Source organism: Pseudorca crassidens, chromosome 11 (genome assembly GCF_039906515.1).
Source record: "Pseudorca crassidens isolate mPseCra1 chromosome 11, mPseCra1.hap1, whole genome shotgun sequence".
Taxonomy (NCBI): Eukaryota; Metazoa; Chordata; class Mammalia; order Artiodactyla; family Delphinidae; genus Pseudorca; species Pseudorca crassidens.
The window spans coordinates 80,082,578-80,106,053 of record NC_090306.1 but is presented as its reverse complement, the minus strand read 5'-3'; the positions used below and the strand labels follow the sequence as shown (position 1 = coordinate 80,106,053).

The following is a 23,476-nucleotide window of genomic DNA, read 5'->3' as shown; positions in this document are numbered from 1 at the left end:
GGCACAGTGGTTAAGAATCCGCCTGCCAATGCAGGGGACACGGGTTTGATCCCTGGTCCCGGAAGATCCCACATGCCGCAAAGCGACTAAGCCCGTGCGCCACAGCTACTGAGCCTGCGCTCTAGAGCCCGCGAGCCACGACTGAGCCTGCGTGTCACAACTACTGAAGCCCGCGCACCTAGAGCCTGTGCTCCACAACAAGAGAAGCCACCGTAGTGAGACGCCTGCGCACTGCAACGAAGAGTAGCCCCCGCTCACCGCAACTAGAGAAAGCCCGCGTGCGGCAACAAAGTCCCAACGCAGCCAAAAATAAAAACAAATTTATTAAAAACAAACAAACAGAAGCTACATATCCCCCAAACCATTTGCAAGTAAAGGCGGGATTTCTTCGTGGTAAAATACTATCTTTATGCCACAAGTTGAAGATTATGCCATAAAAACAGATTTTCTAGAAATGGAAGGTTGAACTTATACTTAACCTGATGAAACTGCCATTTTTGTAAGTAAAAAATGGTCAGATATTGGCCATTTCAAATGACTGAGCCCAAGAGGAAAGCTGAAACTTTAGCCTAAGAGTTTTATGGAAAATTATGAATAGGGTCTGAAATACCATGATACTTTTTCCTTAAGTCTAAAAACACAATAGTCAATACAAAGCACCATGTGGAAGCCCTTACTGGTATCTCTCATTCCTAAAATGGTATTTTGTGAAAACAGAATCCTATTCAGCTCGTGTTGTCCCAGCAACCACTCATCAATACTGCTCTCCCCGCCTTCCCCTTAGCTCTTCTCACTGACACCCCAAGGCTGGAGGCAGCTGAAAAAGGAATCTATTTTCTTCTTCAGGGCCAGAGGGATAACCTTGCTCAGTTCTTCAGAAAAGGAGGCTCGGTGCTCATTGGACTGTTTGGAAGGGGCCCATCAGAACATTCTCAACAGACACGTCAAATCACCCAGGATGTTCCTGACACCCAGGACAGAGCTCTGAAGGATTCTTGAAACTAGTGAAAATGACAGTACAGCTCCTGCTTCTCTCTTGTGTGCCTGGAATTAGCCTTGGGCCAGAAGCAAACACCCCTTTGAGGACTGCTGGAACCCTGAGCTAGTCTCAGGGAGGGAGCTTGGCCTCCACCAGTGTGCGGGCGATTGGGAACCTGAGCTCCCCAGGCGTTTTTTGGGCTGGAGCTGTCAGCTCTTGGATGCCTGAAAGAGGCCTCCCTTCTGAAAGAAGGTAACTACTGTCGCCTTCAAGGAATATTGGCCTTAAAGGATGTCAGAGTGGGATTAGAAGGAAGCATTTTGATAAACTCACAGACGTGAGATTCATCATAAGATCTGAAAAGAGGTTACCCTTTTAATTTTGACATCACAGAAGGCAACTACCAGAATTTCTCATAAGCTCTCCAGCCAGGCTGCTTCAGAGGCTAGAAGCACAAGCTGCAAGGCTGGCTCTGAGCAAGGTTATCCCTGTGGCCCTGAGCAGAGCCATGGTCTCTGTGCAATTCCTTTTTCATCTGCTTCCAGCCTCGGGCCGTCACTGAGGAGAGCATGGGAGCATGGCCAAGTTTCTCAGCCTCCCTGGGCCTCAGAATGGGAATAATGACAGTGTCTACCTCACTGGGCTATACAGAGGACTAAAGGACTTACTCTTTGTAAGAGCTTCTAGAACAGTGCCCAGTATACAGGAAGCACTCCATGTGTCTAGTAAGTACGAATCTGAAGTCATTCATGCTGTAAGAGCCCTTTAGAGACAGTCCAAGCCCCTTAGAGTCACAGATGAGACACCTGACCTGAAGAGCCACTGACTTCACCCAAGCAGACCCTTTGGAACATTCCTATGAGCTTTAAATGTCATGTGAATGACAACTTTGGCGTTAGAAGTGACCACTTGGGCACCGGCGCGCTCCCGTTAGGAGGAACATGCTTCAGTGACACGGTGGTTAAACGTATCTTCTGCCCTCAAAACCTCACAGCTCAGAACGAGAAGTGTGATCTGTAGAGAACATTTCCTGCCGGACACAACACCTGCCCTGCACACTTGATGCTACCCCACAGCTGCGTGTGGGTGCAATAACATGGTCCAGCAAGAGGGCACATGGCGGGGCAGGTGCAGAAAGCCTGGACTGGGAGAAGCCACCCTGCTTCAGTCCCACCGGGCAAGCATCCCCACACCCTCTATACACGCACACAGACACACACAACTGATCTCGTCAGCTCCAGAGCACAGCACAGTCCCCTTCACAGGGAACACACACACAGAGGTGGCCAGTTAAGGAAGCACCAGGGCGGAGTGCTTTATAGTGGAGAAAACGCCTGTGGCTTCACGTGTTTGTAAAGGCATCGGCTTTACCCCTTGTCTGCCCGGGACAGAACGAGACTGGAGCAGAAATCTGTCCTCTTCCATGCTCATCTGATGGAGAATGAGGGTAATCAAAGCACCTTCATCACAGGTTGTGTCAACGTGAATCACGCTTATGCACACGACAAGTGCTGGGTACCAGCTGCCACTGTCATCATTCTGGAGAGCAACTGTGCCGACGCCCAGGGTTGGCAAGGACGCCATCCTGCTGGTGACAGGGCATTGCTGGCAATCTGGTCCATGAGATGCTATGTTTTTGCTGTGCCTTCAGATCCCCTCTAGAAACCTGTTCTTCAAATATACAGACAGTAAATCATTCAGAGGAGACCAGCTACACTCTATTTGCCCTAAGGACAGAACAAGGCAAGAAGAGAGAGGCTCGCACTCCAGCAGAGGGGACTTTGTTTAGATAGCAGGAGGAACTGGCCGTCACTAAAGATTAACTTTAAAACCTAACTAATTTGGGCTAATTGGAGGGAGATGAGTCTTAATCACTTAAAACTCTGAGTTAGACCCTATTTTTAACTGAAATATAGTTTTTCACTTTCAAGCACCTACAGTGATTCAAACTAGAGCGCTTTAGTAAATGAATAAGAGTGATAATTAGCATCCTGTCTCTTTGGAGGGAAATGTGTTTGAGGAGAAGATTTTTCTTTAATGAAAAAGGGGCAAAAGCGAGCTTCGGCTCAGCCCTGTCAAATTACTCCAAATGTTGATTGTGCAGGGGTGCTGCCAAATGGAGCACAGATTTAGGCGGCCGAGGGTGGTGCTGGACGCTTTTGTTCAAGCAGTCTTTGAAAACCAGGGCATTTGAGATGGTCCAGGCACAGAGAGCACAGCGCCGATGACCTCCCCAGTTTCCTTCAAGCTCTCTGCGTTTATTTGCCTTACGGCTTAGCTTTTTCAACATAAGGAGAATCCTTTAAGCCCTTGTGTCCTAGTCTTGTCATTTATTACCACCATGTGGCAATGCTAGGGTATGAGGCCAATAAATCATTTGGATGGGAAGTGACTACAGGCCAGATTAATTTCATTATCATCCTTAAGCAGATAGGTGTCTAGTGCAGCCGATGTCTCCAGTGAAGACTGATGTCCTATCTCCCCTGACAGTCTTCCCCTTGCCTTGCAGACGGCGGTGGTGGTTCTTCGTTCTCCCTGCTGGAGTGTCTTGGCCTGCCTTTTCCTATTAATGCCAGTGAGTGGCCACACCCCCTTCCTTTGGGGCCCACCCCATGCCACACAGTTGCCAGGGGACGCTGAGAAGCCTGACCAGGGTGGTCCAGCCCTCCCTGCACAGCTGAGCAACGCCAGCACATTAGTCAAGACGCGAAAGGAGGGCATTTGTGGCTGTGTTTCTGCCAGGCTTGCCAAGACAAGCTCACTCCCCAGATACAGGGAGAGGAGGAGACTGCAGCCGGGCTGCAACTCTGAACTTCAGACTGATGCCATAATAAGCCCCCTCTCCTAGGCACTTCCACCTCTGACTCCTTCCATCCATTATATTTCCTCTGGGGCACTGCTTCTCCGAATGTGGCCCGCCGACAGGAATACATACTTTCAGAAAGTTCCCTGGGGATTTTTATAAACTCCAAAGGCTAAGCTCGACAGCTCTCGGCAAGATGATCCCAAGGTTGGAAAGTCTAAGCTGCAGAAGGGGGAGCACAGGAGCAAGTTGTTAACCTGCCACGTTCTCTGCTTGGTGCCCTCCAGCAAAGGCTGCAGGGGCACCACCCACCCACGGGTCACCCAAAGCAACTATTTCCAAACCGGCTCTGAGACCCGTTCAGCCAAGGAGCCCAAGGCTGCAGTGCCCTCTGTTCCCAGCTGCCGTCCAGGAAGCTCTGCTCAAGGAGAAGCCTCAGCTTCTTTCTGGGTGAGGGGAAAGCCGGGCAGGCCCCAAACACCTTCTTGGTGCAGACACATCTCCCTGGGACTTAGAGCCATGAAAGGCGGGGCGCCTACTCTCCAAGGGGCCTGGGAAGCCACTCCCCTGTCTTCTCCGTCTCCGCAAGAGCACCTGTGCATCTGCCCAGCCAGCCCCATGCCTTCCTGACCCCTCCCCTGCCGCAGTCTCTCTCCCAGCCACACAGCTCATGGTGTCCACCTTCTGCCCATCTGCTTGGCTCCATCTCCAGGGCCACTGTGTCATTGCTGGTCAACATCATTTCTCACCTGAGGTTCTTCTAACGAGTCTCCCTGTTTCCAGGTTTGCACCTCTTATATCCATGTTCCACGCACAGCCACAGTCATTTTCTGAGACGCAAATCTCCCCTGTTTAAGATCTCCCAATGGCTTTCCACTGTGCTGGGGATAAAATCCAGACTCCTGAAGAAGCTGCTGGGCCTGCACAGTCCCCTTCTCCCCTCCCTCCCCACTTCTCTGGCCTTCTTCCGTGAGAAACCACGGCAGGTACTGGTTAAGCCGTGGACCCTAGAGCCCAACAATCTGGATCCCAATCTTGCCTCTGCCACGGACTAGCTATTAGGAAGCCTCCCCGAGCCTCAGTGCACCCATCTATAAAGCAGCTTAGTAATAGTCCCTGTCTCGTAGGACCGCTGTGGATAGAATGAGCTGAAATAAAGGGAAAGGCAGAGGCCAGCACCTGACACAGCGTAGGGGCTCCGTAAACATTGGCTGTTATTGGTTCTCACTGCTACCCCTGTCCCTCTCAAGTTCTAGCCAGTCTAAAAGTCTTACTGCAGAAGAAGCAGCATGCACTCCCTTCCCTGCTGGGTATGCTGGCCTGGTTAAGTTCTGCTCACTCTTCAGGTCTCAGCTGAGTCACTGCTTCCTGCAGGAAGCCTTCTCGGATGCTCCGAGTCACAGCACTATCACACCGTGTTGTAGTAACAGTGCTAGTATTAGTAGTAGTAAGGTGTTGCCTTACTCCTCGTCTCCTCTTCCCTTTCCACCCCTTCTCTCCGGGGCCATAGGCTCCGTGAGGTCAGAGACTTGGCCTCTGTTCCTCTTGCGTGCAGCCCCAGCTCTTAGTGCAGAGTAGGTACTCAACAAAGATTTGATAATGTTGCTGAATGACTCCCAGCCTGCCGGAGTGTTCCGAAACCTGCCCTGCGTCCCCTCTCTGGTTCTGGGCAGGCTTCTCGGGCACTCAGCTCTCTGACAGCTCACGTACTCCCCTCACCCACCTCAACACTCACCCAGCATGTGGGTCAGAGGCCAAGGAGGCATCGCTGAATGTTTCAAACAAACAGGAAATGGAGATCTTCTTCAGAAACCAAGGACCCTACACAAAGTTCACTGATGAACAGCAGTGCAACTTAGAACTTTTAGAGGCTCTGTTCAGTGTCAAGCTGAACAGTACCCCTCCCACTGAACAGGCCAGAGAATCTGGTAAGGGTGAAGTTTCCGACCTAAACCGCAGGATGGAGAATGACTGGGTTACATGAAAATCGCAGCTCTGGGAGAGGGGGTACCGGGAAATGAGCAGAACACGAGCAACTAAGGAAAACTTCTGACCCAGAAATAAGCAACCTGCAAATGATTCCAGAAAATGGGTGAGAGTCTCGTAATGAGAATTTATGTGGTCCTGTTGATGATCTAATCCGGTTAGGGCTGGGGATGAGGAAGGAGCTGGTGGGTGCTCAATCTTTTCCTACCTCGTAGTGGCCAATGGTATTTAGCTTGGTTATTCCATCTTCAAGAATCACAGAGGAGCTGTCAATATCCAGAAGCTCTTTGTGTCGTGTGCCCACTTGAAGCTCTGGGAATAAAAAAAAAAGAGCGAGCATGTTGTTCTCTTTTAACATGACAATGAGGAATGTAAAATGCTACCCTGTCACTTTTGCAATTATTATTTATGTTGCTAACTAGCTACAACAAATAAAGTGGTTTGGAAGACATATCAGCCAGACTGGTAGCCTGACTTCGGTTTTGTTTTGCGTTTAGGGCTCTGACGTGTAAGACCACTTTTCCCTGAAGCTTTTACTCTGAGGCCAAGCCTGGAAAGGAAGACGAAATAAGGCATCCTCAGAGAGACTCAGCTCTTCAGAAAATTCCAAAAGCAAACTTGTATGCCCACACCTGTGTGTTCACAAGCAGGTGCTCTGGGAACTATCTTCCGTCGGTCCCCGTGTGCGGTGCGCTGGTGGGCTCGTATGCCAACGCCATGGGCTTCAACTCCTTTACAGAGGTTGCCAACTTGTGCCCTAGGGTCAGAATGTGGCCCATGGATGTGCGTTTTTTTCTTGTTGTGAACCTGCACCATGTTTCATTTATTACTATTCTAATGTCAATTCGGCACCAACATTTAAAGACTGGAAGATTGCACATAAAAATTAGGATCTGTGATTTCTCTTTTAAAAAACTGGATCATCTGGTAACGCTGACCACACCGGCCCCCCGTGGCAATCAGGGGCTGAAGCTAAGTAGCACTGCCCCCTTACGTGGCAGGTGTCTTTTTCCAGTTAAGTCGGGTCCCACCACTTCCCATTATCCCAGGTGGGCTGACACCCCTTATTTATAATACTTCCTGCCCCTCTGGGCATTGGAGTTTGTGAGCCTCTGCTATAAGAGGTCTCAGCACAGCTGCCTCTCGTATTGGATTTTAACACAATTTATGGCTGGTTTCTAAGGCTTTGCCTTAGTTTTCTGGGGCTAGCCGCAGAGGTAGTTTGGAAGATGAGCAGACATGCAGAAGCCATTTGCCATCAGACTGTAACGGGAAGCTTCTAGTGGGCTCGTCCTGCTCCCTGCCTCTGCTACATTGGAGGCCAGGAACACCTGATGGGCACAAACCCTGGATGGTGTGAGGATGATACTACGGACCAGGCAGTGGCAGGACTGAGGCCACCGGGCCGTTTTCCCATAGTCCTCGGCTCCAAGCGGGCACCTCCTTGGTAGTCAGAGCAATACTTCGAGACGTAGGCTCAGGGCAAGGAAGTTGATGGCCCTGGGTCACGTCATGGTTTCCTGGCCGGGGCTGCCCTTTGCCCCTGCGTCTACCCAAATGAGCTCACATGGTCTTGAAGTGCCCAATAGTCCAGCCAACCGAAGGAAGCAGAAGAGAGGTGGCTGAGAGGTGCTTTAGTGGCCTTGCTTTCCTTGAAGCCAGGTCTTGGGGTTGCTATACATTTGCATGGTTTCACTCAAATGTGCCGGACCCCGCCCCCAGGCTTCTCGCAATGGCCTTTCAGCAGAGAGTCTGACTTAGAGGGCCCGGTGGGATGATTTTAATTGCCTGCTTAGTGGAGGCTACAACTGTACGTGGAAGAGAGATGAACCTTGTTATGCTGTCTGTCACTGTTGGCGATTTTACTCTTTTTTCCTGTCCCATTATCTGCTATAAAATCCCACGACAGTCTCCTGGGAGGGCTGCGTGGAGCTCAACTTTAAAATGTTGATGAACATTTGAGTGAAGTGGAGCCCTGTTAGCTCGCTCACGCATATGCTCGCCTTTGCAGTATACCAATAGAGCCCGAAAATGAATTCAGAGCAGATGCTGTTTCATGTTGGGGGAGGATGGAGACTATACTTAATGCAGGATGTGATTAGCAGAGAGGAAGATGACCTTTCTAGCCTTCACACCCAGAGTCTGAGCCACCCGCTAATGACACACTCAGTGTCACAACAAACAAATCAAATGCCAATGTGAAACACAACACATACAGAGGGCCTGAGGTTGACACCTTTCTGTACTTCTTGGTGCAAGGTGAATTCATTTGGTCTCAGGGTTAGCAATCTCATGAATCTGATTTACAAACATAATATTGAAGAAAAAACAAAAAACAAAACAGCATCTTTGAAGGATCCTGCTTTCTAGGAAAAGGAGTCATGATACCTATGGGAGAACCATGCAGTCTCCTGGCCTCTAGACATGCCGTTTGGGAACAACCCAGGCTAGTAAGCTTCACCAAACAGAGCTTACATGCGGGGGGCCAGGAAGGAGGGAAGGTGGAAAGGATGCTCATCAGGGGATTGGGACAAAACAGCTCCCGTATCACCTTACCAAGACCAATTTCATTCAGCTGAAGTCCGTAAGGAGAGCCGTTTTTGCTTAGGAATGCTTGGAAAATCTTCTCCTTGGCTTGACCTATGGTATCACAATCAAGAACGTTGACTGAAATATTCCGACAGACATCTGCACTCTCATTTTCTGGGATTTTTTCAAAGGTGACGGTTAATGCCTGCAAGAACACAAACAGGTTTCCAAGTCTATTAGATAATTGCAATCTGAAAGGCAATCATAAAAGACACAAACCTTGGCGAGTCCTACTAATACCTCTGACAGCACATTAGCAAACACCATATCGCATTATACCACTTTAATCTTTTTTCCATAATCCATTCTTTTCAGGGATAATGGAAAGGAAAACAGAAAGGTAAAACTCTCATTACAGAGCAAGCATTGAATAAATATATCTGAGAGTAAAATATATATATATATGCATATATATATATATATACACACACACACATATAAATACTCTAAAAACGGTGATTTCTAATTTCATCCTCAAAAAAAGAAAAAAATTGGAAAGCTTCCACAGTAGATGAGGGCAGACTGGTGACTATCTTTTAAATTACAGGACCACAGAGTCCTAGTAGGTTATGAGGTCTCCGTATTGATCATGCCAAAGAGGTCACTTCATAATATGCAGCATTAACTACAGTAACGTGCCTCTCCCCCTCCACTTTCAACTGCTTCAGACAGGCAGTTTCTTGAGCTCTCATTAAAACACTGAGATCCCCACCCTGTACTATAATTCTTGCATTAATTACATTTCAGTGCCATTACTTACGGTTTTGTCAGTTAACATTCTCCCAGTGCAGCAAAACCTCAGAATCAGTCTAATGGGAGAAGTAAGGCCTTGGTGAATGTGTGAAAACACAGAACTAGGGAATATTTCAAAAGGAATTTAAGAGCAATTTCAGGTTTACTTTGCCTAAGAATAAAGCGATCTAAAACAACAAAGTTACATACTCAGGATCCTTGGGGGAACTGATTCAGGGAAGTGCTGAGAGTATTTTGTAATTAGCACAATATACAGTTTAGATTCTAAGCCACCCTGGTAATCATGGAGCCAGAGGGACCTGGGTGTGGTGTGAAATGCACGATTATTTCGTGTGTTTGAGCCTGGCTGCAGTGAGGGAATGTAAAATGATTAACTAATGGAAATGTTTAAAAAAATGAAAACACAAATAATGTGGAAAATGGGGACCCTTAGGGTTAACTCAACTTTAAAATGGGTATAAGAATAGTACCTGGGGCTTCCCTGGTGGCACGGTGGTTGGGAGTCCGCCTGCCGATGCAGGGGACACGGGTTCGGGACACGGGTTCGTGCCCCGGTCCGGGAGGATCCCACATGCCGCGGAGCGGCTGGGCCCGTGAGCCATGGCCACTGAGCCTGCGCGTCTGGAGCCTGTACTCCGCAACGGGAGAGGCCACAACAGTGAGAGGCCCGCGTACCGCAAAAACAAACAAAAGAAAGAACAGTACCTGGCCTCTAGTGTTTCTATCGAGATTAAATAAGATCACGCATGCCAAAGGCTTGGCACGGGGCAGGCTGCTGGGAAAGGCTCGATGGTGATGATAATGATAACTAATAATAAAAGGCATGTTATTATTTCATATAACTTATCACTATGACTATTGTTAGTATTAGTATGCCTTCATGTGGAAACAGACTCAGGCGGCCTTGAGCAGCTGGGACCCTGACTCCACGGTCAGTATCTCTATCAGAGTAAAGAGCAAGCTGCCCGAAGGAGAACGGGGCAGAGCACCTGCTCCAGGGTCAGACTCCTGGGTTCAAGCCCAGCCCACCGCTAACTAGCTGGGTAATCTCTCTGTATCTCAGATTTCTCACCTGTAAAGTCAGAACAACAACAGTAACTGCCTCCCGGGGTTCCCGTGATGATGAACTGAATTAATCACGTCGCGCCTAGAACAGTGTCTGACTCAGGAGATAGGACTTAAGGACCCCAGACACGGAGAAGGGGCTTCTGAAGCTCTGGGGAGGTGCTCAGAGGCACGACTTCTTTTTACTGCCTTTACATCTTGCCCCTCCAATCCAGTCTATAATTATGCGAGCGTAAACCTTGGTGCAGTCCTCACCGAGTTTCAGATGAAACTCCGAATCAGTGGAGGCTGGAGTCTGAGGTTAAGTGGTGGTCTCGGTCTGGCCTGTGAGAGTTTCTTTTTTCTGGGACAGAGAGTGGCTCCCTTGCCTGTTCTCAGAGCACATTGGTGTTCTGGGCCAGTGGCTCACTGGGCAGGGATGCGGGACTCCTGATAGCTAGCAAACACTGACATACTGGGTGGGCGAGAAGCAGGGTGGAGGTTGAGAACCACGGCAGGGAAGCCTCAGGCCAGAGCCCTCTCCTCACCTCCTTTTTTAGTGACATTTATTGGCACCCTGCCAAACACATTTCAAGACACGATTCTTTTAATCTTCCCAATATCCTGGGGCAGGAGGGTGTATTATTATTATACCCACTTTTTGAGTGAGGAAACAGAGGCCTGTGCCTCTAGGGACCCGGCTTGTAAATGGAGAGCCAGGGGTGGCAACTTGAACCACTCAGCTTCGGTCCCTCCCACCCCCTGGGCCCTCCCTCCTCCTCTCTGTCCCACCTACAGCCCAGGAACCCTCTGGACCGCCAGGAACCTTAGATCAGACTATAACCAAAGTCCTAAGCTGCATTCCCAGCACAAACGGGATTCCTGGAGGGGCAAACGTCAGTCCTGCCCTGTACGGTCTGAGTATACTTGCCCGTGTCTCCCTGTATTTCTCTATGAGTTGGTCTCGCCAGTAGCAGTAGTGGTGGTTAATGTATTTCACAGGGCTTCCAAAGATAAAGACAAATGAAAAGGCCCTTTTAATCAGGGCTACAGCGACCCCAGCCTGTTTAATAGTTTTATAGGTATTTGCGAAATAACAGTCTGTGACTACCTAAAGGGCACTATTGTCTTCAACAAAAACACCTCTTTACAGGCAATAAATGTTCTCCTTTAAAACATAACCAAAAGGGGAAAAAACCCTTAACTGGATGTAAAATCATGTAAATCTGCCACTGCCTTCACAGCTAGCTGGGTGGGAAAAAGGTAAAATGGCCTTTTATAGCGTCCACAGGGAATTCTGAGAGTAAATTCAGACACAAATTGATTTGTGTTCATTTTTTATGCCGCTAACGCTTAGCGCCCCAACAGCAATTTCTGAATGTGTAAGGGTAGCGGGGGGATCTCAGAGCAGGCCCTGCCTCTTAACCCGACCCCCAGGCTTGAAAAGCTCACGCTGGGCCTCTGTTCCCCATCAAGGAAGATCCCCCCAGAAGTGCTACCTCCCCTTCAAAACCCACTTAACCAGAGTCCTTCCTGTGCGCTACTCAGTGTCAGGGGCCGGGGTTAGGAGAGACCATGAGACACGGTCCTCGTTCTCAGATGATTCACGATATACTTGGGAACCAAAGCACCGCCTCTGGAAGCAATATTCAGCCACCAGACGCAACTCTTTCACTCTCAGTAAGTGTCCAGAGAATTTGAGCAGAGAGGACAGGAGGGTTGAGGGTCCTCAGCACTGGCACCAGGCCACCTGGATCATCCCCTTCTCCTGCTAGCTAGCTGTGGGAGCGTGGGCAAGTCCTCTAGCTCTTCTGAGCCTCAAAATTCTCATTGTTCTTATCTCGAAGGAGTGACAGGATCACTAAATCATGACATGTAATAACAGAAAATTAAGGAGTGCTTCCTGTGTGCCAAGCACCAGGACACATGATGTGTATTAATATACATAAATTCATCTCAGGAACAACCCTATGACATAGAACAGATCCTATTATTATTCCCATTTTACAGATGAGAAACTGAGGTACAGAGAGATTAAGTACATTGTACAAGATCACCCAGCAAGAAAAAGGTAGAAGCAGGAACTCAAGCTCCATGTTTTTAAATATTTGCTGAGCCTGCCTTTCAAAGCCTGAAAATGTTTTGTAAACTAAGCACGGTTCAAACCTATGGAACGGTGATTAATTGTCAAGACCCACAAAAGGCAAAAGCATCCTAAAAGGCACCCTGGTCTCTTCCCCCCAGTTCTGCCCCTCTGTTAAGAGGAACTGCTCTGGCTACGAAAGTGTCAGCAAAGCTGGGGCGACAGATATGGTTGACTGTACAATCAGCAGCCTTCTCTCTTCCTTCTTCTGGCGGCAGCTCCCTTCTCCTCATTCACCAGGGACTGGTCATGTAACCCAATGAAACATAAAGGGAAAGCATTTCTACAAAAGGGGAGAGCAGTGCTTAGAGCTGTGGCGGCTATTTTGTGACTAAGAGGAAGGGCCAAGAGGAGCAAGGAGATGGTGACCCAGAGCCCTGACACTGCTGAGTACATGGACCTACCTTCGGACTGCTTACCTCCAGACTTCCCGCTCTAAGTGCAATTCCATGCTCTTAGGATTTCACACACCAATAGTCATATTTTCTCTTACTTACATCTGCCTGCACCCAATCTGACAGAGCTCATTTTGTTGACGCTGAGGTAGACAAAGTCATTCATTGATACCCACCTACTTTCATTGATACCCACCTACTTGGCACGTACTGTGTGCAGAGCATTGCAGGTGATATACAATAGAAGCTGGCACTGATCCTGCCTGGGAAGTATTTGAAGACTGATACAACAACTGTGGGATATACACGACAAATTCTAATACCAGGAAGAAAACAGTAGGTATAGATGGAGTGCTTTAGAGGTTCAGAGAGATATTACCTCTAGCTTGGAGGAGGGTTTTCAAAGGGAGAGAAATCAAGGAAGGCTGCATGGAGGAAGGGCCACTTGAACTGGGTCTGGAAAGGAGCAACATGTACAACAGTACAGGAGGAGGCCTCTGGACCATGGAGATACTTGGCTTCAACTCTTATTAGACTGATGTGCGGCAAGCTTCAATCTTACTCAGGCTATGAGGTTAGGAAGTCTAGATAAAGAATCCCATTTCCTTTGGGGAGAATAGAGGGTAGAGGACTTGAAGAACCATGCTTGCCTTTCCAAAACCACCACCTTCCATGTCAGGGAGAAGCCCTGTACTATTTACAGAAACAAAAGCTGAGGAAGGTAATACAATTTGAGGTTTCTAATAATAATAGCCAACACTTACTGAACACTCACCATGTGCTGGGTGTGCTTTGCTAATTCATTTAATCCTCATGACTGCTGTCTGAAGAGGGCGCTATTATTAGTGTCATTTAACAGATGAAGAAGCTGAGACACAGAGGTTCAGAAACGTGTCCAAGATCGCAGAGCTGCTGAGGGTCATAACTAGGATACGTCCATACTCTTAACTGCAAAGCCAAAGGCCAGTCGAGGTGATCAACTTCCGAAGGGCAGTCCCAATCTGCCTGAGGTTCTCAATAAACGCTATCCAAGCAGACAGGTTGGGCACAGCAGAGGAGGCTCCACCTCCTTACCTTGGCTGGCATGGGACCCCATGGAACCCACTCAATCTGGAGCACCCTGTGGTTTGGGCCCCACTGACAGGAATTTTTATGGGGCTCACGTTCACCTAGAATAAAGACGACCTTTCCCAGCCTCTGCTGCAGCTCGGTATGGCCATGTGATTAAGTTTAGGTCAATGAAATTAAGCAGATGTGTTATGTGGCAGCCCCTGGGAAACTTCCTTAAAAGACAGCTGGTGACCGTCGGTCAACTTTTCTATAGCTCAGCATACGTCCTGCTGGCTGGAATGTGGAAGGAGGCTGGCAGGGAGCAAACACCTTAGATCATGAGGTGACCTCAGGACAGCAAGAGAGGAGCTGGGGTCTGCGAGGACATCCCAGCAGAGGCGCCCACCAGTGCTGGGCTGCCCACCTCAGAACTTCATGTGGGAGAGACAGAAACTCCGCTGTTGCTTCAGCCACAGGTATCTTGGGTCTCAAGGAACAATGGATTCAGGAACAATGCCTTCTCTATTATCAAGAAGGGTTCTTAGGAGGGCAAGGCTATCTTGAAGGCACAGGGACCAAAGCCAGAGAAAGGACCAGACTGGAAGGACCCGGTCCTTTGCAGCAGGTCACAGTCCAGCCCTTTTAGATGTGCAGGATTGCAGTCCAAGTTAGCTGGGCAGGTGTGTCATTGTGGTCTCCTGTTCACATCTGTCCAGGGGGATACTGTCTGCTATAGGTTGTAAAAGCCCACATGTAGGGGTTATGAGTAACATTTTCAATAGTGACATAAGCTTTTAATGACAACGGATGCAGCTAATCAACTGCCCTGCATCACCCATCATCAATAACCAACCAACCAAATAACCAACCGATGCTGAGGGGACCGTTTCTGCTTCAACCATACTGTTGATAAGAAAAACAGCTCAGACGAGAAAAGCTGTTATAAATAAATAATGAGTACCTACTCCGTGGCATGATGGCTAGACATCTTACAGATATTATTTCCTGACCTCATAAAAAATGTACAAGGTTAGGGTTTAATTAAAATAATCCACCTGTTTAAAGATGAGGAAACAGGTTTAGAGAGGTTGAGTGACTTGCCCAAGGTCACACAGCCAGTTTGTAACGCGGCTGAGTCTGGATTCACACCCAAGACGGTCAGACTCCAAACCCCACCTCTTCTGAGCTGAACAACACAGCACCCCGACATACAACCACATTCCTGCTTTACTAGCAGCTTTACCCATGGGCCCGTCACACAACTTGGCAGTTTCAGGCATTGGGGAGGCAGAAAAAACAAGCTGCAGAGGGCTAAGAGGACACATCAAAAGCGGGGGAAGAGGCATGGCCCCCCATTTTCCCCAGTTTAGTGGGGAAAGGCTGATGCAGCTACCTCACTAACTCATCAGCCACATTCTCAGCTAATAAGGGCAGGGATGTTGCTGCATCCTTTCTGTAGTACCTTCTAAAACCTACAAATCAATTTTAAAAGAATTTATTACAAGCCAGCGACTTTATCATAGACGGTCTTAGGCCAATAATTGCTTTCGTTAAATAAAACCTATAAAATACATTTCGAATTTCACTGCAGAGCCAAATGAAGGTCAAGAGAAAAGTCTGGTTCTTATACTAAACTGAATTAGAGAGAAGAAAACCACTTCCAGAAGTTCAGTAGAAGCAGCAAGAGCCCAGAGCTAGAAGTCCAAGTCTCAGAAAAGCTTCTGACCTGAGGTTTTTCTCAAGCTGAGTCAGCCCTGGGACATTCTACCAGCCGCCCCTCTAACGCTGCTCTTGCCGGCCCGACCTCCCCTCCCCCACCCGCCTTTTCCTTTCCCCACCAAAGACTGAGAGCCCCACGCTTCCTGGGTCAGGGTATTTAACCCTCTGACAGAATACTGAGGGAGAAAGGCCTTTTCCATTTTGAAGAAAAAAATTAAGTTAATGGAGAGAACTTCCTCAAGTTTAAGTTTCTCTCACCAGTCTTATACACTTGCTAGCATTTACTAACACTCATTCATGCAAAAATCAAGTGAGAATCTGTCCAATTTAGCCCCAAATGATTGATTCCAGTATTTTAGGTTTAATGTATTTCACAGTTTTCTGGGTTTTTTTGGCAGAGTGCCCATAAGTTTCAGCTTTGTGGATAGTGGTGAGGCAGTTCCACTGCTGTGTCCCTAGAAGGAGAGGAAACAGGCCAAGATTTTGGGGGGTGAGCAGGAGAGTGGATTCTAGGGGTTTTTTTCTCTATTATGTCAAGCTCTAGATTAAGGGATAGCAAAATTTCTGTAAAAGGCCAGATACTAAACATTTAGGACTTTGAGGTCTGTTATCATCTCTATTGCAACTACTCAACTCTGCCACTGCAGCAGGAAAACAGCCATAGACAATAGTGAATGAATGGGTATGGCTGTGTGCCAATAAAACTTTATTTATAACAATAGGCAGCAGGGCCACATTTGACCCACAGGTTGTTGTTTGCTGATTCCTGCTCTAGATAACAGTAACTTCAAATGGAATGCTGACTTTGACAATGCCATAAAAGACAAATCTAAAACAATGCCTTGGGCTTCCCTCGTGGTGCAGTGGTTAAGAATCCGCCTGCCAATGCAGGGGACATGGGTTCAAGCCCTGGTCTGGGAAGATACCACATGCCACGGAGCAACTAAGCCCGTGCGCCACAACTACTGAGCCTGTGCTCTAGAGCCCGCGAGCCACAACCACTGAGCCTGCACTCTAAAAGGCTGCAAGCCACAACTACTGAGCCTGCGTGCCTAGAGACTGTGCTGTGCAACAAGAGAAGCCACCGCAATGAGAAGCCCGCGCACCACAACAAAGAGCAGCCCCTGCTCGCTGCAACTAGAAAAAAGCCCATGCACAGCAACGAAGACCCAGTGCAGCCAAAAATAAATGAATAAAACAAATTTTATAATAAATAAATAAATTAAAAATGCCTTTATCTCCACCATGGTTTGCTATAAAAGTTACCATTCTCTGAGGGGAACAAGTATAAATAAGAATCCTTAACGATGAAGTAACAGAGTCATATTTGAGCCATAAAGAGGAAAATTAAGTACGTGTGTATTTAGGTAATGAAATTATTTTCTAATCCCAAGACTATGGGTGTGAGAAGAAAGAATATGAAGAGGAGAATCATTTAAAGCACTCATTTAAGGTTAATTTTTCATTTTCCACTGCCTGCCGTCAAGTAGGATGACTTACCTCAAATGATTATAAAAAATGGTTTCGCTTCTCTGATCAGAAGCTCAGAACAGTAACTATGGAGTTAGTAATGGTTTCAGTATTATTGCAAGTCATAATGGAAATGATCTGCACTATGGTAGAGAGAAAAAGAAAAACAAAGCTCAAGAATTGTTAATTAACTTTACTGTTTCTCCACAAATGCTAGGAGTATTAAAAACAAGATTGCTGAAGTGCAAACATCAGGGTTTAATGAACAATGGGATGTAATTGAAGTAACAGAGAATGACTTAATCGGGACAGTGGGTTGTTTAATTATGGGGATAATGGATCTTCTGAAAGGACCAACTAAATGGAACAGAAGGAGCTGGGGAGTGGAGGGCCCAGCGGCCGCGTTGAAGGAAGCTTGCAGATGAGGAACTCTTGCTAGGGATAGCTAGGGCTGTGTCAGAGGTGAAATATTTTACAAACCAGGATTGTCCGCAACGTGGTAACTATTGGGGGAAAAGCCTAGTGTGGGCTGGTGGAAACGTTCAATAAATCATAGCTGAGGCATCAAGATTTCTGTAAGCGAGTATCTGTGCTTTTCCAAGGCTTTCTAATAATCTTAAAGACTTTCTCATAGATATGAGAACGAGGGCAATATTATGTTTGTCAGAACACTGTTTCCCAGGGCGCCAAGATGCTATCTCTGATACAGCCGATTGGCAGGCTCATTTCCTGGGTTTAAGAGTTCAAAAAACCATTTCTCGCTTAACTTTGATTATAAGTCAACCTTCTCTTGCTAATTCAGCACACTTGCCATGAGTTATTGGGTTTTCTCGTCGCCTCCTGAAAGTGAAGCAAATGTCCTTTCTCCCATGTGGTACACTTTCCCGGAACTGAAATCCTCAACCTTCACTCGATTCTCCGAAGTTTCAGGCGATCCGCTCCAGAACGACTCTCTAGACACAGCCCACCCTAAGGGAGAGCCCGAGATCCTTCAGCCACAAAATCGAACGTGCCTGAAAGTTTGCAAAGGAGGAAAAACCTTAGAGCAATAGGGCTTATCTCTCTTCTAGCTGTCAACTCGGAATCCCTGGATGTTAGAGGAGTCGTGTGTGTGCGCGCGCGCGCGCGCGCGTGCGTGTGTGCGTGTGTGTGTGTGTGTGTGTGTGTGTACAAACCCTCTCCTGATGCTCCTAGCCCGGAGCAGGAGAATGTAATGGCAGTTTGCCTCACTGAACACCAGCCTGCAGTGCCTTGCTGGCGGAGGATGGTTTCTTCTGGCCCTAGAGGAAGTGACTTTATGGGACTTTGCTTACATTTAAGAAATGGCAGAGGAATTTTCCTCCCAGGGCACAGCAAACAAAGAATTACTTCTTGGAGCCCATGTGTTAGTATAATGATTTCATGTATAAGCAACTGGCATGTTGCCTTTATGTTCTAGAAAACACCCTACACCTCAGGGAGAACACATCCTAATTTTAGAGGAGTGAAACCTGACTTTGAGGCTGTTAGATGAGGCGCTGTGGTTTTCACCATTTGGCCAAACAGGAGTTTGGGGGCCTCTTTTTAAATGTGTCCCAGCCACGGTACCAGGCTCTGTCATTTCAAGTTGTTTGGGTGGCTGCTCTTGATTTTTTTTCCCTGCCTTTTTTTTCCTTGAAAATATTTACACACACACACACACACACACACACACACACACACACACAATCGAATTCGTTCACCACACCTTGGTTTTCAAATACATAAACCATCTCAGCAAATTTAGAAAGTCAAGACTTCAGATCACTGGGTGTACATGCGTGGGGAAGGCGGGTAAAGTGAGAAAGGGCAGGGGGAGGTGGGAAAGAGAGGAAGGAAGAAAATTTAAAAGATGATGGTTAAGGCTGAGGGGACTTGCCTGAAAGGAAATGAAAAACCTTAAATTTTTTATATCGACCTTCTGCTAACATTTTGTCACACAAGCACAGACCGGATCAAGCTGCTCTGGAGCTTCCAGTATAACCATCCACCATGAAAGAGGTTTGGGGCGGGTCCAAGGAAAGGCATTAAAACTCAATTTCAAAGTCAAGGGCTCTAGAAACAAGTGGCCCACCCCTCTCCCAGTCTCAACGCTATCTACCGGCAAATCCGTGTTCGGAAAGGAAGATTTATGTGGATTTCTTAAAACATAATTTTCCGTCAACCTTTTCCCCAGGGGCTACAAAGGAAAAAAAGAATCCAAGTCGACACAAATGTCTTCAGCATCAAGAAACATTCTGATGATGAGTTGAGTGTTAACACATCAGAAACACATGGTCTTAATTGACTGTGAAATAAATAACGTTCCAAAATGAAAGGGGGAAAAGTGTTCCGACGTAAAGCATTAGAAAGGACTCAAACCTCAAAAGTTGCTCCAGGCATTTGAGTCCTCCCCACTCCCAGTTCCGTCTTCTGCTCTCCTCTCCTTCCTGTGCGGGTTCGTGTTTTCATGAAAGTGAAACACTGCTGGATTCCCCTGACCTATATTCACTTGCAAATATTTCTCTTTGGGAACCTGTGGGGCTCCTAAAATGTCTCAAAGTAAAAGCATGAACACCTGCATTAGGACCAAGGCCCTGGGTTTGAAGACAAGACCCTGAATCAGTAAAAGGAGAGTCAATAGGCCCTGATGCAAGTTCATCATTTGTCCTCCAGGGTACCAGTGGGGTTCCTCCTGCAGGATGCACATTAGAATTACCTGGAGCATTTAAAACATCTTTCCGTGCCTGGGCTCCACCCCCAGAGATTCTGATGTAGTCAGTCCAGACGGAAGGCCCAGGCATGGGTCTATCTGGATCTGCATTTCTAACAAGCGCCCGAGGAGATTTGAATTAAATTTAATAACTCTTTACACCCATGTGCCCGGCAATGGTCTAAGTACTTTACAGAATATCAACTCTTAATTCTCACAACATCCATGAGATAGGCAGGTACCATGATCATCATCCCCATTTTACAAGTGAAGAGACGGAAGCACAGAGAGGTTTCCAAAGTTGCCCAGAGGCTTGATTCAAACCTGCCTGGCTCCAGAGTCCACACTCAGTAACAACTATATCAGTAGTTCTCCCTGTGTGGCCCTGGACCAGCGGCAGCTGCAGAAAGCTCTTCAGAAATGCAAATTCTTGGGCCACACCCCAGACCCACGCAATTAGAAACCCTGGGGTGCTGCCTCCCAACTGGCATTTAATAAGCTCTCTCGGGGACTCTGATGCATGCTAACATCGGAGAACCACCGCACTCCACCCCCCCTCAGACACAGATGGGAGTAACAGACAGGAGTCAGACCTGGTGACCTTCTGCTCCGCCTCCCACCTTGTGGATGGCGGCCAAGCGTGTGCCATGTTCAGTGGAGGGTCAGCTCCATCCAGCGGTGACCGAGGACTCGAAAGAGCTGATGTAGGGACTCTTCTCCCACCAGAGGACACAACCATAACATAGCCTACAGCACCATAGTGCCTTCTCCAATTAGGGGATGAATTCTTCCAGGATGACACCGCAGTGCTTGCCATCCAGAGCAAAGCCGCAGGAGCCTCGGCCCCTTTACTGAGCAACACAAAAACCCCACCGTAATTTTTTCCTCCTTCCCCACTAATGAGATTGTGAAGCAGCCCGGAATCTCTGCAAAAGCTAAAGATCAAACCAAAATACAGCAATCCCTTTTCCAAGTCTCTGTTAACAGAAAAGCACAAAAAAATCCTAAGTAATTTTGGAGATACTTGCCATGCTTGGCTCTCTCTCTCTCAAATTCCTGAATGTGCAAAAAATTGGTCTCTTTTCCTTTAGGAAAGGAAGAGAGTGGGCGGGTGGAGTGGGGACGGGTGAAAAGGAAGATCTTAAATGGGTGAAACCCTCCAGCAGCCAAGCAATCATCTTCCTGTCGTGATTTACAGCATTCCTCTAAAAATATCTGTGAGATCACAGAACGATAAGTGCATGACACCAAACATTTGTAACTAATCCATGAAAATAAAGTAAGGGCGTCATGTTGCAGGGGGAACACAGTGGAATTTGTCTTGTGTTATCGTTCTAAAATAAGACGGCCTCAATTTGGTTGAAATATATCTTCACACATTGTCTTCCAGAGCAGAGCCGTTTGAGAAATTCTGATTGCAATTATAAGCGCTGAGTAGGGAGTGCTTTGCAGTTCCTTTGCCGATGCTGAAAGCTATAAGCCATCCTGATATTAAAATCTTTGGAAATGGAGGAGTACCCCAGGCATCATGACAATACTTTTCCCCCAATCCGAGTAATTAAAATCTATTATGTGAACACGTGTTAATATTTTATCAACTACGGTTTTAATAAACTGAACGTATGAGGCCTCCTGTGGTAGGAATGATCATTTCAAGCGACGCTTCCCAACTCACTCTCTACCCCACCAGCTTCATCGTAAACTCACCACAGTGCTGAATTCCGGAACCTGCCACAGCAGCCAGTCCTCATTAAGCGTGTACAGGGCTTTGCAAGTGATTACATCGACGGGGCCCTTGTTTATCTTCTGGTTCAGAGTCGTCACCAGCAAATAGAACGGTTCTCCAACAGTCTCCTTGGAAAAGACGCAAAAGTGACAGTTAGCTTTCGGCAGAATCCACTGTACTTTCCAGAGGATCAAAGTTTCAGTTTATGGCCCTACGATAGGAGACAGGCGGCAGTGTTTTCTAACAGTCAACATGCACCTCCCAAGAAAATACACTTTGCTCCACTTAGGACTAGGAGCAAAACTCAGGAAACTGCCTCTTCTCCCCCAACACACACGCGTGTTCGCACACGCACATGCACACTCTCATGGCATTTACAGAGGTGATCATTCTTTTATGCTTAAGCTTCTCTGTGGTAGCCCAGTGCTCATCAGTTGGCTTAAGAACAGTTGGTAGAGATTTAACCTTTCTTTACATTCCTATTTAACTGCCCCTTTTTTTTTTCAGCGCGCTAAAAATAAATGGCATGTAAAAAAATGCAGAACGATTAGCCTTGGTAACCAGAATAAACATAAAAACATTTTATACATTTACCTAGGAGGAAGGTTTTGGGTGTCAACAGCTTCTCACGAAGGAGGTGGCCTTCAGTTGCAGTCTGCAGCCTCCCCTCCTGACCGTGAGGCGGCCAGCCCCGGCTCCTTCCCAGACCCAGCCTGCACAGTCCCACCTGGGCACCTTTGCTGGTACAGGCCACAGTGTACCGCACCTCCTTCCCCTGGGCCAGAGCCGATTCCAGATCCTTACTCTAAGGATCTTCCCAAGCATCTGGCCCATCCTGATGACTTCCTTCTGCACCTTTTTCTGGACCAGGGGTGGCCACCCCTGCTGTTATTGAAACGCCTGAACTCTGTAGTCACTTCGCGCTTGAATGGACCCTGAGGAGCCCAAGGGGGAGGCTTGTGTGTTCCTGCTTTCATGCAGCCTCTCAAAGCATGTCGCCCTGGCTTGACGATCCATCGTGTAGTATTTGCTAAGTAAATAAACCCTCTGTAATCAAAAGGACATTAAACTGAATTTAAGGGGGAAGAAGAGCCAGGCCCAGAACCAGCAAGTCCAACTGCCTCAGTGATGACGAGAAGCCAGCCACGTGACTAGGGCTTGAAGCACCAGTTTACAAAGTCAAGCTTCACAGCCAATGCATCTGGCTTGGAAAGGAGGGTTCCACTGGCTCTCTCACCTGTTCTCCCTTGAAGAGGTAAGCTAAGACGTCTTTGAGGTCTCTTGGATCCCACCCCTACCCGCCCCGTACCATCCTCTATACTGACTGCAAAAGCACAGCCCTCCCTGGTCCCGGGCTTCCTGTCACTCCTCTGCTGCCCTCCCTGCCACTGGGGCCCTGTATCACTTTCCTCTCCCCTCCTGACATATCCTGGAGTCGCTTCCTTACTGTAGGACAGGGTTGGAATGTTCAAAAATTTCCCAGGTGGGGAGAGCGCTGGGACTAGAACATGACATTTCAATTCTTATGAGAAACTTCCTTTATTTAGAGGTTCACAACCACACTGCTCTCGTCTCTCTCCCTCCACCCCCTTAGGTAATATCCCGACCGTAAACCTAGAACCTCACTTCTCTCTTTGCTTCCAGCGCACATCAGAGATGGGGGTAAGTGCCCTTGGGAGGGGGCTGGAGGCACCTGCAGAGGTCGGCGTTAGGGGGCCGGTGGGCTCTTCTGGGCTGTGTGGAGTGACAGCTCCAGACTCGATGGCTCTGTGGTAAGAATTCTCCGCAAGCGTGCAGCTAGACTCAGATTAGTAACATCTCATCTGGCACCGTTACCCACACCCGTGGTTCTAAACCTGGATAATCATCACCAGAATCCCTTGGGACTCTTATGAAGAATTCAGATGTCTGGGCCCTACTCTAGACACGGAATCTCTGGAGATGAGGCCTGGGCATCTGTAGTTTTAACACCTGCCGGGGGATCCGGATGCGTGGCCAGCTTAGGAAACGACGGAGCCACGACGTTTCTTTGTCACCGCTGAACACAAGTTCTAAGTTAGTCATACCTGCTGGCGGCTTGGGCGTCTCATCAGACCAGGGTGCACACAG

General features: G+C 47.7%; 1 protein-coding gene across 3 annotated transcripts in view; it reads right to left on the bottom strand.

The window, feature by feature from the left end:
- PLXNC1 (plexin C1) overlaps positions 1-23,476 on the bottom strand; it is a 140,508-nt gene that overhangs the window by 13,509 nt on the left and 103,523 nt on the right. For all 3 annotated transcript variants that reach the window (XM_067697555.1, XM_067697556.1, XM_067697554.1), the window contains exons 21-23: positions 21,349-21,495; positions 8,325-8,502; positions 5,977-6,080 (exon numbers count right to left, since the gene is read on the bottom strand). In XM_067697555.1, the coding sequence (XP_067553656.1) occupies positions 5,977-6,080; positions 8,325-8,502; positions 21,349-21,495 (429 nt within the window). The remainder of the gene's footprint in view (positions 1-5,976; positions 6,081-8,324; positions 8,503-21,348; positions 21,496-23,476) is intronic.